The sequence below is a fragment of the Pectinophora gossypiella genome, unplaced genomic scaffold (genome assembly GCF_024362695.1).
Source record: "Pectinophora gossypiella unplaced genomic scaffold, ilPecGoss1.1 Pgos_32, whole genome shotgun sequence".
In the NCBI taxonomy this organism is placed as follows: domain Eukaryota; kingdom Metazoa; phylum Arthropoda; class Insecta; order Lepidoptera; family Gelechiidae; genus Pectinophora; species Pectinophora gossypiella.
Window position 1 is genome coordinate 416,015 of NW_026063242.1, and position 15,384 is coordinate 431,398.

Genomic DNA, 15,384 nt, shown 5'->3' on the forward strand with positions numbered 1-15,384 from the left:
GACTATGAGGAAGCGATGCACGTCTCTGGTGCGCAGGGTGCGGGGCAGCGGCAACCCCGCCCTCTCGATGATAAGTGCGCGACTCGACTGCCCGTATCTGCGTAGATGCTGTGACTTGCATGTCATAGCATCTAATATTAGATAAAGCTACTAACATCTAGAATAAGTTTACTAACACATATGAGACATGTTTCGTGAAATAAATAAATTATTATTATTATTTTTAGCAACCCCATCCCGTGCACCGCCTTCACCGACGTCGAGTCAGGATGGCGAGTGCTTTAAACGTCGTGATTTACCAATAGGAGTCGCTAAATCGGATAAAAAGCCAGGTAAGATAGTTTTTGGTGCATTAAAGTGATTTTTGTATTGTAAAAAACAATACAGGTGTCAAATGTACAAATTACATGTGTATGTTTTCTATCACAAATACTTCTTGCCTGAGTTTCGGGAGATGCGTTATAATGCTTACAAATACAGGATGTTAGTGACCTAGGGATTAGAGCCCCAAACTAGGGATAAGAAAGTAATTTTTGTCATTTTTCCCTACCGGGATTCTAACCCGGGACCTCCGGATTGTGTTTAAAGTTTATTATAGAGAAATCATCAGCAAGCATGTTTGGCTGAATGAAGTCGTAAGTGTTAGTTCGAGAAACCATATTTAAACTTACTTTAGAACGCTGTGAAGTATAGATAGTATACTTTAGTAGACAGTCAATATGTTTATGTTGTTTGGAAAATTTGGTAGGTGTAAGTAGTATAATTACGAGTATAACCATAGACTTAGTAGCGCGAGTCTCTATAAGTTTTAGATTTCTAGATATATTTTTTTAAATTTGTTTGTTGTGTTTATTTTTTTAAATGTTATAGAAGGTTGATTCTTTGCAGGAACCATCCGTACACGGCGCGCCCCGTGGCCTGAGCCGTTGTTCACCTCGTCGCCCAACCCGTCGCCGGCACTGTCGCCCTCCTCGTCGGCCAACTCGCCGCCGGCCCCGTCTCCCGTTTGTTCGCCCGACCCATCGCACTACCTACGGCCGGCCGTGTCGCCTGCCCCGTCACTCGGACCATGGTCGGTTCCGTCTCCTACCCCGTCACTCGGATCATGGTCGGCTCCGTCGCCTACCCGGTCACTCGGAGAATGGCCGGCCCCGTCTCCCGTCCATTCGCCCAAGTCGACGCCCGCCCCGTCAGCCAACTCGTCGCTGACCCTGCCACCGATCCGGTGTCCCGTGCCGGCACCCAACCGGTCGCCAAGGCCGGCCCTGTCGCCTACCCCGTCACTCGAACCATGGTCGGTTCCGTCTCCTACCCCGTCACTCGGACGATGGTCGGCTCCGTCTCGTACCCTGGCACTCGAGCCATGGCCGGCTCCGTCGCGTACCCGGTCACTCGGAGAATGGCCGGCCCCGTCTCCCGTGCCGGCACCCTACCGGTCGCCATGGCCGGCCCTGTCGCCTTCCCCGTCACTCGAACCATCGTCGGTTCCGTCTCCTACCCCGTCACTCGGACCATGGCCGGCTCCGTCGCGTACCCGGTCACTCGGAGAATGGCCGGCCCCGTCTCCCGTGCCGGCACCCTACCGGTCGCCATGGCCGGCCCTGTCGCCTACCCCGTCACTCGAACCATCGTCGGTTCTGTCTCCTACCCCGTCACTCGGACCATGGCCGGCTCCGTCGCGTACCCGGTCACTCGGAGAATGGCCGGCCCCGTCTCCCGTGCCGGCACCCTACCGGTCGCCATGGCCGGCCCTGTCGCCTTCCCCGTCACTCGAACCATCGTCGGTTCCGTCTCCTACCCCGTCACTCGGACCATGGCCGGCTCCGTCGCGTACCCGGTCACTCGGAGAATGGCCGGCCCCGTCTCCCGTGCCGGCACCCTACCGGTCGCCATGGCCGGCCCTGTCGCCTACCCCGTCACTCGAACCATGGTCGGTTCCGTCTCCTACCCCGTCACTCGGACCATGGCCGGCTCCGTCGCCTACCCGGTCACTCGGAGAATGGCCGGCCCCGTCTCCCGTTCATTCGCTCAACAATAGCCGTCGCCTAACTCGTCGCTCAACTTGTCGCCGTCTGAGTACTACTAAACATCCGTAAATAGGTAATGTTAATTTCTATTCAATTAAATACTCGCACAAAATTGATTGCGCTACCTGTTTTAATAAAGGATATTTATTTACTGTTTTTAAATATTATAGCAGATGTTGCCGAATCCGCTGGCGTGAAGGCAAACTACTAACAAACCCAACACTAAACTAAAAGCCAAGATAGGCGAAGCGCAAGTGCCATGATCACGGGACGACGAAACAATGTACGTATAGAAATACATAATTACTGAAAATTTCAGCTGTGGAGCTGTTGCGTTTTTTGAGATACAGTTGATGTTTCTTACTAAAGGTAGGAGAAATAAAAGGTTTCGAAGGAGCGGCGAGTGGTAATTTTATGTAGGGTATTAATGACATTGTAACGAATATACTAAGGGGATGACTCAGACTATGATTCTGAGTTAATATCAAGTGGAATTTTCCGTCGCAAAATTCATGATGATTTTTTAGACTTTTTTGATAATTTTCAATTCTATACTTTTGCGATGGAAAATTCTACTTGATATTAATCAGAGTAATCAACTGAATCACCCCTCTCACTATTTGTTACGATGTCACCTTACACCCCATACAAATAAATACAGGTAGCCATACAAGTACGTACGGGTGTTAGTGACACCATAACCAATACTGAAGGGGATGCTTCAGACCATGATTCCGAGTCGATATCAAGTGGAATTACCTGTTGAAAAAGTTTTCTTCTGTACTTTTGCGACGGAAATTTCCACTTGATATCAACTCAGAATCATGGTCTGAATCATCCCTCGAAGTTTTCGTTACGATGTCACTAACACTCCGTATACATTAATTAGCTCTGTATATTGTAATTATTTCCATCTCTGTTATCATGTATCAGTCAGTATCTATCTAATCTTACTGACGCCTTATGAGTCGCATTTTTAGGTGTGGATTGGCTTGCTGGTGGTGATGTGTCTAAGTTACCACGCGTCAAAGTGCTCGGCTTTCTGTTTTCGATTTGAGATTTTTTTTCTTCAATCTTCTTTAATTCCGATGATTCTAGCACTATTTTTTGATCCATAGGTGCTAAGTCCTTCTGAATTCGTTTTTCAATAGCTTCTAAGGTCACTTTTGCCATATTGACTTAAATGTCGGCGTTAGTTATGAATTAAGAAGAGAAATTGATCAAATCGGAAAATAAAATGAAGTTACATCACTTCCGTTATGAAGTTGCAACGCTCCGACGAAAGGTGGCGTACGGCCAGAGCTGCGTGAAGTCGAGGGAGTCACTACAGAGTCGTCGTGTCGAGCGGACGTGCACTGCCGTTCTAGTCGGGCAGTCTACCGCGAACCTTCGTCGTGAACGGACGTGTGGAATAATTACGATCGGAACGTGGAGTGCTATAGTCGCTCACCTATAACTTGTAGGGACGTTAAGAAAGTGTGATCGGAAAAGAGCACCTAGCAAGTACGTTCACATGGCCCGATGATTCGGTCCGAATGTTGGAACCATGGGTGGTGGAGGGCCCCTTCGCGCTAACGTCCTTATGCGCGCTAGATAACGAGAGACTGTGTAACCGTTACGAATACTGTGACGTTGCCGTGAGTGTGTACCTTATGCTGTGACTTTATTTAATCGTGATACAAAAACTATGTGGAAGTAAATAAAATGATTGTGATACTGATGACGGCCATTATTGTCTTCTAACGCCCACTCTTCTAACGCCCATCCCTTCTGACATCACACCACTGTTACGACATCAGAAGCGGGATTAGTGAACTTGGATGAAGACAATGTGATGCGACGTTCACTACAAGACAATGTAAGTTTGGATTATCACAATCAGAAGAAGATTATGATGACTATCACGTTCGTGTGATCACGTGATGAAGATGTAGTCTACAGCCATGCCTGAATTTGGAGATGGACCTGAATTTGAAGTGACCTGGACCTTGTTAATGATCGACATCACTACATGCCGTAAGATATGATGGCGTGAACATCACAATATTTCCATACTGTGTGCAGTCGTGTTTGAAAATTATGGTACCTCAACTTGAAAACTGTTATTACGGTGAGTCGTTTTCATACTGGAACCTTATTGTTATTGACTTCATTGGTATGTGAATTTTCGTTTCTAATAATGAGAAAATTGCCTTTTTTAAAACCAAATTGCCGAGACATATTGTGTCAATCCGTGTCAATCATACCGCGTTTTCCAATCTGTTTTCATCATCGTCAAATCTTTGTATTTTGGTCTAAAAATATTTTGAATTGGTGTAGACACGCTTAACCTGCGTGGTTAAAGTTGTATTTTCTCACTTCAAACAAAAAGAAAATTAATCATGAAATGATAATAATTAACTCTAGTTAAATCACGTGTTTTGTTATCTACCGTCATTCATCAAATCTTTTTAAACCGATTGAAAGAAAGTCATGTGAATACGATAATACAGTGAATTCTTTTGTTTCATGTCAAAACTTTGCACGTGGTTCGGCAACTGGTGGATTGCAAGCGGCAATCCAAGTGGCGCGGGCTGAGCTGTAGCCGTGTAAAGTGACGACATCGTGGCAGCGCGTTGTATACCAGCCGGACTTGCTGCGCCGGCGCTGTTGAAGACCTAAACCATGTCACAAGACCGTGGTTGATCTTTTATTGGAAATTCTTATAAGGCCTGGTGAGTCGTATCTGTTTTACCTGATTTGAAAGATGGGAAGTTTTAATAGGATACAAACGAATATAGTGCAGAAAGTTCTCTTTTGTTAACTTTAGTTAAATTAGAAATCGTAATGAAGTGAAGTAAACATTGCGAAGTAAAATGATTTGGATTATGATTAAGTGAAATAGACTTGGAAAAAATGCCTCGAAGCGAATTGCCTTCTGAGTTAAATGTTACTGATTTAGAGAGTGAATAAGATGTTACACGGCACACATACTTTGGTATTGTTATTTTCTCTTTTGTTGTTGTGCTGCATTTCCAGCGTAGTCGTAACTGCAGTCCCGTTAGAGGCTGTTCAGGGCGCGGTGTGCGACTGGAGGTGTGGTGAGTGTGTAGGTCCATGGGGACCTGGTTTTAGTGGTATATGATTACCTTGTGGAAATGACCAATGATGGTCTGTTATGAAAGTGGCAAATGGTTGCCAATGTTATCACCGAGTATTAAGGTGCACTGTGGCTCCAGCGTAGTCGTAACTGCAGTCCCGTTAGAGGCTGTTCAGGGCGCGGTGTGCGACTGGAGGTGTGGTGATTGTTTAGGTCCATGGGGACCTGGTTTTAGTGGTATATGATTACCTTGTTGAGATGACCAATGATGGTCTGTTATGAAAGTGGCAAATGGTTGCCAATGTTGACTTATAACCGAGTATTTATGTGCCCGTGTATGTGTGTGTATAATGAACAGTCTAAGATACTTTTTGTTTTTTTTTTATCATTAGTTGTTGATTGAGGCATTCTTTCAAACTGTTTACTCTGTGTGGTGATGCACTCTGGAAATCCACTTGATGGATATGCGTACTGAAGTCTCATGTAGAGTCACAAGTAGAGCTCATGTAGAGTCACAAGTAGAGCTCATGTAGAGTCACAAGTAGAGCTCATGTAGAGTCACAAGTAGAGCTCATGTAGAGTCACAAGTAGAGCTCATGTAGAGTCACAAGTAGAGCTCATGTAGAGTCACAAGTAGAGCTCATGTAGAGTCACAAGTAGAGCTCATGTAGAGTCACAAGTAGAGCTCATGTAGAGTCACAAGTAGAGCTCATGTAGAGTCACAAGTAGAGCTCATGTAGAGTCACAAGTAGAGCTCATGTAGAGTCACAAGTAGAGCTCATGTAGAGTCACAAATAGAGCTCATGTAGAGTCACAAATAGAGCTCGGACGAGTCCTTTATAGAGTCTCATGTCAGGTCAGGAATGACCGAGCGAACTTGGATACTGTGCTGTGGTATATTGTTTCAGATTAACACACGAGGACGTGTGTCACGCAGGATGGCCGTGTCGGCGTTAGTTATGAATTAAGAAGAGAAATTGATCAAATCGGAAAATAAAATGAAGTTACATCACTTCCGTTATGAAGTTGCAACGCTCCGACGAAAGGTGGCGTACGGCCAGAGCTGCGTGAAATCGAGGGAGTCACTACAGAGTCGTCGTGTCGAGCGGACGTGCACTGCCGTTCTAGTCGGGCAGTCTACCGCGAACCTTCGTCGTGAACGGACGTGTCGAATAATTACGATCGGAACGTGGAGTGCTATAGTCGCTCACCTATAACTTGTAGGGACGTTAAGAAAGTGTGATCGGAAAAGAGCACCTAGCAAGTACGTTCACATGTCCCGATGATTCGGTCCGAATGTTGGAACCATGGGTGGTGGAGGGCCCCTTCGCGCTAACGTCCTTATGCGCGCTAGATAACGAGAGACTGTGTAACCGTTACGAATACTGTGACGTTGCCGTGAGTGTGTACCTTATGCTGTGACTTTATTTAATCGTGATACAAAAACTATGTGGAAGTAAATAAAATGATTGTGATACTGATGACGGCCATTATTGTCTTCTAACGCCCACTCTTCTAACGCCCATCCCTTCTGACATCACACCACTGTTACGACATATTGAATATTAATAAGACACGCACAAACACTTCGCGCGCGCACATTGTCTGATTCTTAATAATAATCTGGATTTAATGTGGATAAGTATAAGTAGATTATAATAGACTTCGATGATTAATGAGATTTCAATACATTATAATTCATATTGTAAGTGTACTTAAGAAATTATTTTTTTACTTATTAACACAGATCATCGGGCATTGGAGTGGAGTAGGTAGAAACTTCAAACAATGTAGAAATGCATAATTAGTGAATATTTCAGCTGTGGAGCTGTTGCGTTTTTTGAGATACAGTTGATGTTTCTTACTAAAGGTAGGAGAAATAAAAGTTTTCGAAGGAGCGGCGAGTGGTAATTTTATGTAGGGTATTAATGACATTGTAACGAATATACTAAGGGACTATAATTCTGAGTTAATATCAAGTGGAATTTTCCGTCGCAAAATTCATTATGATTTTTTAGACTTTTTTGATAATTTTCAATTCTATACTTTTGCGATGGAAAATTCCACTTGATATAATCAGTGTAATCAACTGAATCACCCCTCTCAGTATCTGTTACGATGTCTCCTTACACCCCATACAAATAAATACAGGTAGCCATACAAGTACAGGTAGGGTGTTAGTGACACCATAACAGATACTGAAGAGGATGATTCAGACCATGATTCTGAGTCGATATCAAGTGGAATTACCTGTTGTAAAAGTCATGAAAATTTTAGTATTTTTTCAGTTCTGTACTTTTGCGACGGATAATTCCACTTGATATCAACTCTGAGTCATCCCTCAAAGTTTTCGTTACTTAATAATGTTACATAGTTGAATTGGGATTGCCTGTAATGACTATGTAAATCCATACTAATATTATAAATGCGAAAGTAACTCTGTCTGTCTGTCTGTCTGTCTGTCTGTCTGTCTGTCTGTCTGTCTGTCTGTTACTCTTTCACGCCTAAACGGCTCAACGGATTTTGATGAAATTTGGTATGGTGATAGATGATAACCTAGAAATGGTCATAGGCTATAAATAATCACGCCATCGTTCTTAGGGGGTAGGCAGTTGGCAGATAACTAAATTGATTTAGTGATTTGTAGTCGTTTTTGTTGGGACTTTTGCTCTTTCACGTCTAAACGGCTGAACGGATTTTAATGAAATTTAGTAAGGTAATAGTTGGTTATCTAAAAACGGTTGTACGAGCAAATTGATCACGTCATCGTACTTAGGGGGTAGGAAGTAGGCAGAAAACTGAATTGAGTTAGTGATTTTTTTATAGTTTTTGCTGGGAGTTTTGTCTATCATGCCTAAACGGCTCAACGGATTTTGATGAAATTTAGTTAGCTGATAGATAGTAATCTAGAAAAGGATATGGCCTATTAATATTTATGCTATCGTACTTAAGGCGTAGGCAGTAGACAGAAAACTAGGTTAGTGATTTTTAATTGTTTGTTTTAAAAGTTTGCCTCATTCACGCCTTAACGTCTGAACGGAATTTTATAAGACTTGGTTAATTTAAAGATAGGATCTTAGGCACGGACACAGGCTACTTTTTATGGCGGGAAAATACCTCATTCCCGCGGAAATCTAGATTTCGTGATCGTGTCAAGAAGCGCATGACGCCATAGCTACTGGAATGATTTCGATGTTTTTTTTTTAAACTGAGTGACCTCAAGTTAGTATTTGATCACTTTTCTAACTTAGAGGGTAGGTAGGCGCCATAATTTAGGGAATTTATGATAAAATTTTGATGCAACTGTCTTTATTAAACAGTTATATCTCATTCCTACAGGAACCTACACATAGCTATAGCTAGCTATCTATTAACATTAAAACTCTTTCTAGAATCACATTACGCCAATTAATTGATCTGATTTGTATAAGTTTTTTTATTCAACTGACTGTTACATTACATACAGATAAAATCTAATTACTTACACCACATAATTAATATAGAACTACATGACTAGCTACGCTTTAAACTTGAGGAGGTAATTCGATAGACATTTATACGAACTTTAAGCCCAATCAATCAATCAATCAATCATAGTAATAAGGTAATACTCATTTTAGACAAAGAAACGGATAGGTAATCAGTTCGTCAACGAAATTATAACACCTACACTTAGTTTGTTTACTATTTAACGAGGGAAAATAATCCTTACTAATATTATAAATGCGAAAGTAACTCTGTCTGTCTGTCTGTCTGTTACGCTTTCCCGCTTAAACCTCTCAACCGATTTTGATTAAATTTGGCACAGACAATCTTTAGACCCTGAGAAAGGACATAGGATACCTTTTATTGCGAAAAGAAGGGACGAAGAGATTGAAATAGGGGTTGAAAGTTTGTATGGGATATTTTAATTTTAAAATATAAATCCATGAAACTTTATATTTAAGCACTTGATAAAAAATAATTAAACATTTGTTCTAGCGTTGCTGAAATTTCGACCAGTGAGGGGGTGAAATGAGGGTTGAAAGTTTGTATGGGAGTTCGTCATTTTTGGGGATAAAACCACGAAACTTTATATTTAGGTACTTGATAAGAAATAAAAAAACAATTTGTTAAAGCGTTTTTGAAAATTCGATCTTTGAGGGGATGAAATAGGTGTTGAAATTTTTTATGAGGTTCGTCATTTTTCAAGATAAAAATATTAAATTTTGTGTTTAGGCACTAAATAACAAACAAAAAATCGTTTGTTCAAGCATTTTGAAATTTTTACCAGTATGGGGGTGAAATACGGGTTGAATGTTTGTATGGGTATTCGTCATTTTTGAAGATAAAACCATGAAACTTGGTACGTAGGTCTCTTAGGATGTGCAGAGTTTTTCCGGATACAAACGGATTTTCCGAAATTCGAACGGAACGGAACGGATTCGGAACGGGAACTACGAAGCCAAACTTTTTGTATACAAAATATTAACCACTGAACCTAGGAACATGATATTTAGTAGTTTTGGGTGTATCAAGTTAAAAAAATTTGGCTTTTGTAGATAAAGTTCCTTTTAACGAATACTCTGCATCGCCGCCACTGCCGTCGGTCGTCGTTCGTCGTCGCGCACATTCGCCGAAGTGTGGCGGCAGTCAACGGCGCTGTCTTGTGGTGGGGGAGCGCACGTGGTGTATACGTGGCCTGCTCGCGAGTGTCGAGTCCAAACAATTTCTACATTTTAACAAATAATAACAAAATAGCAAACGTTGTGTACAAAAAAGTTTTAAATTAGGTCATTTTAAAATATTTTTGTACACAACGTGACGCTGACCCCTGTAAGTGTTCTGGGCATAAGGGACCGATAAATATTCCTAGGTAATTTCTGCCACTCAATGGAATACATAGGTACTTTATAACGACTGTAAACAGATATTTTTTATTTTTTTTAAATATACCTACTTACTCTCTTAATGACATGCTATACCGTTCCTTTTATATAATCCTTAATATTCAAATTATAAGTACGCAGACGAAGTCGCGGGTACCAGCTAGTTGTGTATAAATAAATAAATAAATATGGATAAGTATACGACTTCGATGATTATGAGATTGCAATACATTACAATTCATTTTGTAAGTGTACTAATTTATTTTTTTATTATTAACACAGATCATCTGGCAATGTTGATCTGATTGTTTTTTTAAATAATTGTAATAAATAAATAAACCGTATTAAGTATGTACTTAGATGTTCTTTCATTTCTTATCACGTAGATGCATACCCCAAAAGGACAAAGGTAGTCATGTCTCTTTTCCTGGCCCTGACAACATGACGGACAGGGATTCTGACTACACAGAAAAATGGCGAAATTTTTTCGCCAAATATCAGAAATTTGTGTCGGTCTGCCGTTTCAAAGTTATAAGCATTTTTTGGTGGCAGTGCCCCGATAAGGCTTTCCTTAGCATCACTGTTTTGTTATAGCACCTAGGGAGGATCTGATTTCACTAACAAAGATTTTTTGTGACAGCGCCTACGAAATCCTTATTCTAGGACCTCTTTTTTTATATCTCGATAACTACAGCAGGTAGCGAAGATCTGATTTCTCAGTAATGTTAGCATTGATTAAATTCTAGGTACTGCTTTATTTTTATCAGATTATTTTGTTATTATATAGTTTTAAGAGGTATTTAAATTAAAAACTAGTCAGATTAAAAGACAACTTTATTTACCAAATCACAAGTCTGTTGGTTGACTGCAGTAATGATAGACAAAATAAATATCAGTTTGTACCCGTTACTTTCACAATATCCCGAGCAAAAAGATTACGTGATAACCTACAAGCTTTATTATAATACTTATTTAAAATGGTGACTTTTAATCAAACAAGTGAACCAATAGGCAAAGTTTATGAGATGAAAACTGTATTTGTTAATTGTCTTGCTTACTTAAAAGTCACCAGTGAAGGAATGTATTTCCTCAAAGGAGGTAACATTAGACACAAAAACGTTTGAGATAGCGTATCTAATTATTAATCTTAACATTAATTGTTACATTACCACTTTATAAGTACGAAGATTGAACCTTAGTCATAATTAAAAATAAATCTTTAAAAATCGTAGAAAAAGTTCAGTAAATTCGATATACTCGTATGTAAATTAACAACTCAAAAGGGTAAACGTGCTTAATTGCACGGTAGTTACAATCTATGTCGTATACAGGGTGTGGAGGGCGCCCGCAGCAAGGGGACACGAGACGGTGGGTGGCCGGGCTCCTCGCGCCGTGGTCTAGCGGCTCTACTTGTTACAAAATCAAACTCTTCCTTCTGTATGGTTATGTAGTCTAGTTTCACAGATACAGCAATGTCCCCGGCGCATTGAAGACACATTTGTCTACACATTTAATTCGTAACTATGATACAACACGTTTATAACAAACACTGCACACTATCGCAGTCTTCGAGCGGTGGTGTACACGCAGAGCTTACAACGTAACATACATTTCTTAATTATACAGATACATCTATTTAAAGTCTGATTACGTTGATCGAAAACCACAGTTATTGTTCATACTGAAATCTAATGTTTGTTATGTACCTATAATGCCAGGCACTTGTGAATATATATAACACGAAAACATTGTAGGAAACATTACAACTAGTATAACAGGATATTTTGTCATTAAAGTACAAAGATAATTCGTTGATAGTTGAACTATTATGTGAAGAACAGCTTTCCGAATATCAGTTTCAGTATGAACAATAACTGACTTGTATAAACGCGAAATGTTTCGTTATTCATTACTTATATCGAATTACACATATTTAAAAGTTATCTATAAATTATGAAGCTTAAATTAATCGGTAATTAATTCGTATAAACCGAATAATTCGAAAATTGAAAGCTTTAACCATCTTAAAGCATAATTCCATTGGAAAAAACATACAGCTCGGCAAAGAATTAGAATGACACCGCGCTCTGTTGCCTCATTAGCAATACTAGTATATTTTTTGATTGAGATCAGTGCGCAACTAATTTAAAAAGTATTTTTCAAGTTTCTCTTTTTCGCCAAGCTGTATTTGAATAACATATTTTACTTTTAAAAATGGTGAATGTTATTATAATTTGTACCTTGTTCATTCTGCAAATATACAAATTATTGGTCGCTAAAACGGTCATGTGACATAAATCATGCATCCAGTTTGATCGTAAACCAACTAACTTATTGCTATTTAAAAGTCTGCTTAGAAATAAACTTAAAAACTAAGCGAATGATCAACTTCTCACATAAAATTAACTAAAATAATATCATTCAAATTCGAGGCGTGTGAATGAAAACGTGTTCAAACGATTTGTGTTTGTAATACTATTGTGACCTAGTCAGGTGTTGATTAGACTAAGAAAAATAATCGTTCGCGTCTCATCCCACGAGGAGAAGCAGTATTGGTCGGTGGACGGTTGTTGATACTCCAGCTAGTCTATCAGTCAAATAACGTAATCCACAAGGGTTACTCTTAAACGTGTAACAGTTGTTCCATGGTGAAGCAAGTCTATAAGTCTTTCTGGAGTTATTTAGTTTGGACAAGGTAGGCATTGAATTCCATCTTTTTTACATAAACACGTTCACTGCTTACCACTAACTCTCTTCCCATCGTGTATTTTAATTGGCTAATGTAGGCAGGACAAATAAACAATACGCGGTTAGAAGGTCAGACAGGCAGTCGCGTGTCACCGGACCTGTCAAATCTTCAGGTTAGGTAAACGAGTCATTTGGAATACGCATAACTTTGATACCATAATCTTAAATTTGTTTAAAATTGACAATTCTACTATTACTTTATGGCAGTGACGTGCATAATCACAAGGCAAGGTTTAGGTCCTGTTTCACTGCATGGTACATTTCTAACCTATGTCACATCTCAGATACTCCATACAAAAATGTGGTTCTTACTCATACATACATAAATACAGTGTGCGCGCTAGACACGGCCCACGCGCGCTTCCTTGCCACTTAACGGCTTAGTCTAAAGTGAACCGCAACGGGGGGTGAGGTAAAACAAGTTCATAACGGCGCGGGGCGAAGAGTGTCTCTTCTATATGTAGTATTATCGTGTATTGTATGCTTATTTTGCTGATAGCATTACTAAGCAGGTCGTATTTGGCGTATTTGTTTACTAGTAAGTGGTGAAATAGACAACTAGAAGACAGTGTTGGTCGCATTTGTTTAGGTAGATAGCGTTAACTGCACGTCTTAACGTTGATTATTGAGGTGTACACACCTCTTGTTCTAATCTATTGTAATAGTTGAAGCAACTAGCCCTGTCGCAATCGCATACAATGAACCAAATTTTATTTTACTTTGAGAGCTCTAAAATATGATGAATCTTCAGAAGTGAAGGGCAACAACATTTTCATGAAGAGTCACACTAAGTGCCATAATTGACACCAAACAATCACACAAATTCTATAAATAAACACATAAATAGCCATATATGTTCCACTGCTGGGCACAGACCTCTCAATCTGGAAGGGGTATGGAGCATACTCCACCACTCTGTTCCAGTGCGGGTTGGAACAACAACTAAATTATTATCTGTTAGTACTGGTTACTATCTACAGGCATGACTGATGCCTTCCAAACATTTTAGATTGAGTACCGATGCTCGCCACCTTTTTTTTTGTCGTTTGGGTTACTCTATTTCGCCATAGAGTAACTAGACGTCGCTAGCAGCATAAGCTTAACATAAGTGCCATCTAGTGACAGTATGTTGTATCATTATGAACACTTTGACAGTTAGTACAACCGATCGCCGCGCTCCATTTGTGCGCGTTTATTATATTGTTAGTTCCATACTAGAGTTCTGTACTTTAGCTTAAAAAGTCAAAATGGACATAAGTTTACATCAGTTACAATAATTTAAAAAGATAATTTTGTACAATCGCCCAGCGTTAGATAATCGCACAGTTCAGTTACAGTTCTGTGTATCAGAAAGGTATCTGATTAGAATAAAAATTGTATTGAAAAGATGAAAGTGAACGTGTTTTTGTGGTGTTTAGGGTTCGAAGAGGGGTACGGTCTCCAGTTTCTGTTTGACCTCGTCGTTGGCGTCGTCGCAGAGCAGCAGGGAGTGGGAGTAGCCCATCGCGACATGGGTCACATTCAGCCCCTCCATCTTTGTCACCTCTTTGGGCCGCGCGGTCGACTTGTTTATCTCCCCTGTGCCCTGTAATTAGCAATGATATTACAACATACCGTTTCAGTGGTATTTAATATTTTATCATATAAGCTGTTGGTGTACCTTTTTATAAGTAAATAAGTATGAAGTAGAAAGTTGTATGTATGAAATAATTAATTGTATGTTACCAGCTCGCCGTAGGTGGGTGATACGCCCCAGGCGATAACGGAGTCGTCCGCCGCGATCACAATCGAGGTGTTACTGCACCCTATGCTCCGGATGTTCCAGCCTGGAATGAGAAATACCTCGCTTAAAGTTCGGATTCCACCACACATTGGGTCGAAAGTGCTATTGCAGGGACTTACGATTCAACTTTCGTTTATCACATATTTGATTATGCCAATAGATAGAGCTCATCAAACACAATAAATGTTATGTTAGGTCATTTTTTCCTAAAGTTTATACTTTGGTCAGAAAAAAGCATTTTCTGTTTTTTTTGTATGAAACGTATCAAAGACAGTTAAATTTCTGCCAAGTCCATACCGATCCAGTCGCGAGACCTTATTTTCTGTAATCTTTGTCTAGTTGACTACTCAAATGCAAAATCAGCATCTGCCTAAAGTTGCAATTCTTTGAAAGAAATGGGTCAGAAAAAGACAAAAAATTCAACATTTCAAAATTCAGTTTTATGTTTTATTAACTTATTATAAGCTTAGTTCTATGTTAAATACTATACAGAAATACATTACAACACAAGTGACAAAGTTAAAATGAACAAAAAAATATTTTGAAGGTATCTACCCAGAACATATATTATAATTAATGAATAACCTTTACTTATGTTTTTTCGTTATAAAATTTCTCAAAATTAATTAACCTCTATATGTCACTATTGCTCGCCATAAATTGTGACAATACATTCTTACAACTCTTATTAATTGGTTACCTACATTAGTTTTAACAAAATAATAATATAATCTTAAGAGATACTTAAACAAAAATATACTACTTGTAAAAGACAAAAGATATTAAATACAAAAAAGTTAGCCATTATTTTAAAATACTATTCACTTCACTATCACTAGAACTATCTTCTAAATTACTTGTGTCTATAAATTCTATATC

At 39.7% G+C, this 15,384-nt stretch overlaps 2 protein-coding genes across 4 annotated transcripts in view; one reads left to right on the top strand and one right to left on the bottom strand.

The window, feature by feature from the left end:
* Positions 1 to 231: 231 nt before the first annotated feature.
* LOC126380939 (tetra-peptide repeat homeobox protein 1-like) lies at positions 232 to 6,587 on the top strand. 3 transcript variants are annotated; one of them, XM_050030515.1, is made up of 3 exons: positions 232 to 332; positions 889 to 2,100; positions 2,198 to 6,587. In XM_050030515.1, exon 2 carries the CDS (start codon positions 1,070 to 1,072, stop codon positions 2,036 to 2,038), a length of 969 nt encoding a protein of 322 aa, XP_049886472.1. In that variant the 5' UTR covers positions 232 to 332; positions 889 to 1,069; the 3' UTR covers positions 2,039 to 2,100; positions 2,198 to 6,587. The 3 variants fall into 3 exon arrangements, with proteins under 3 accessions (XP_049886472.1, XP_049886474.1, XP_049886473.1); XM_050030517.1 differs by lacking the exon at positions 232 to 332 and having other exon boundaries at positions 787 to 2,100; positions 2,198 to 2,310; positions 3,008 to 6,587; XM_050030516.1 differs by lacking the exon at positions 232 to 332 and having other exon boundaries at positions 787 to 2,100; positions 2,201 to 6,587.
* A 7,176-nt stretch (positions 6,588 to 13,763) lies between these two features.
* LOC126380963 (protein RCC2-like) overlaps positions 13,764 to 15,384 on the bottom strand; it is a 63,951-nt gene continuing 62,330 nt past the window's right edge. Inside the window, exons 8-9 of the mRNA XM_050030530.1 lie at positions 14,448 to 14,548; positions 13,764 to 14,307 (exon numbers count right to left, since the gene is read on the bottom strand). Coding sequence (XP_049886487.1) covers positions 14,137 to 14,307; positions 14,448 to 14,548 — 272 coding nt within the window. The 3' untranslated portion in view covers positions 13,764 to 14,136. The remainder of the gene's footprint in view (positions 14,308 to 14,447; positions 14,549 to 15,384) is intronic.

What these genes read in the sequence shown, in the direction of transcription:
- LOC126380939 (XM_050030515.1), top strand. Translation starts at nt 1,070, where the DNA reads ATGGTCGGTTCCGTCTCCTACCCCGTCACTCGGATCATGGTCGGCTCC.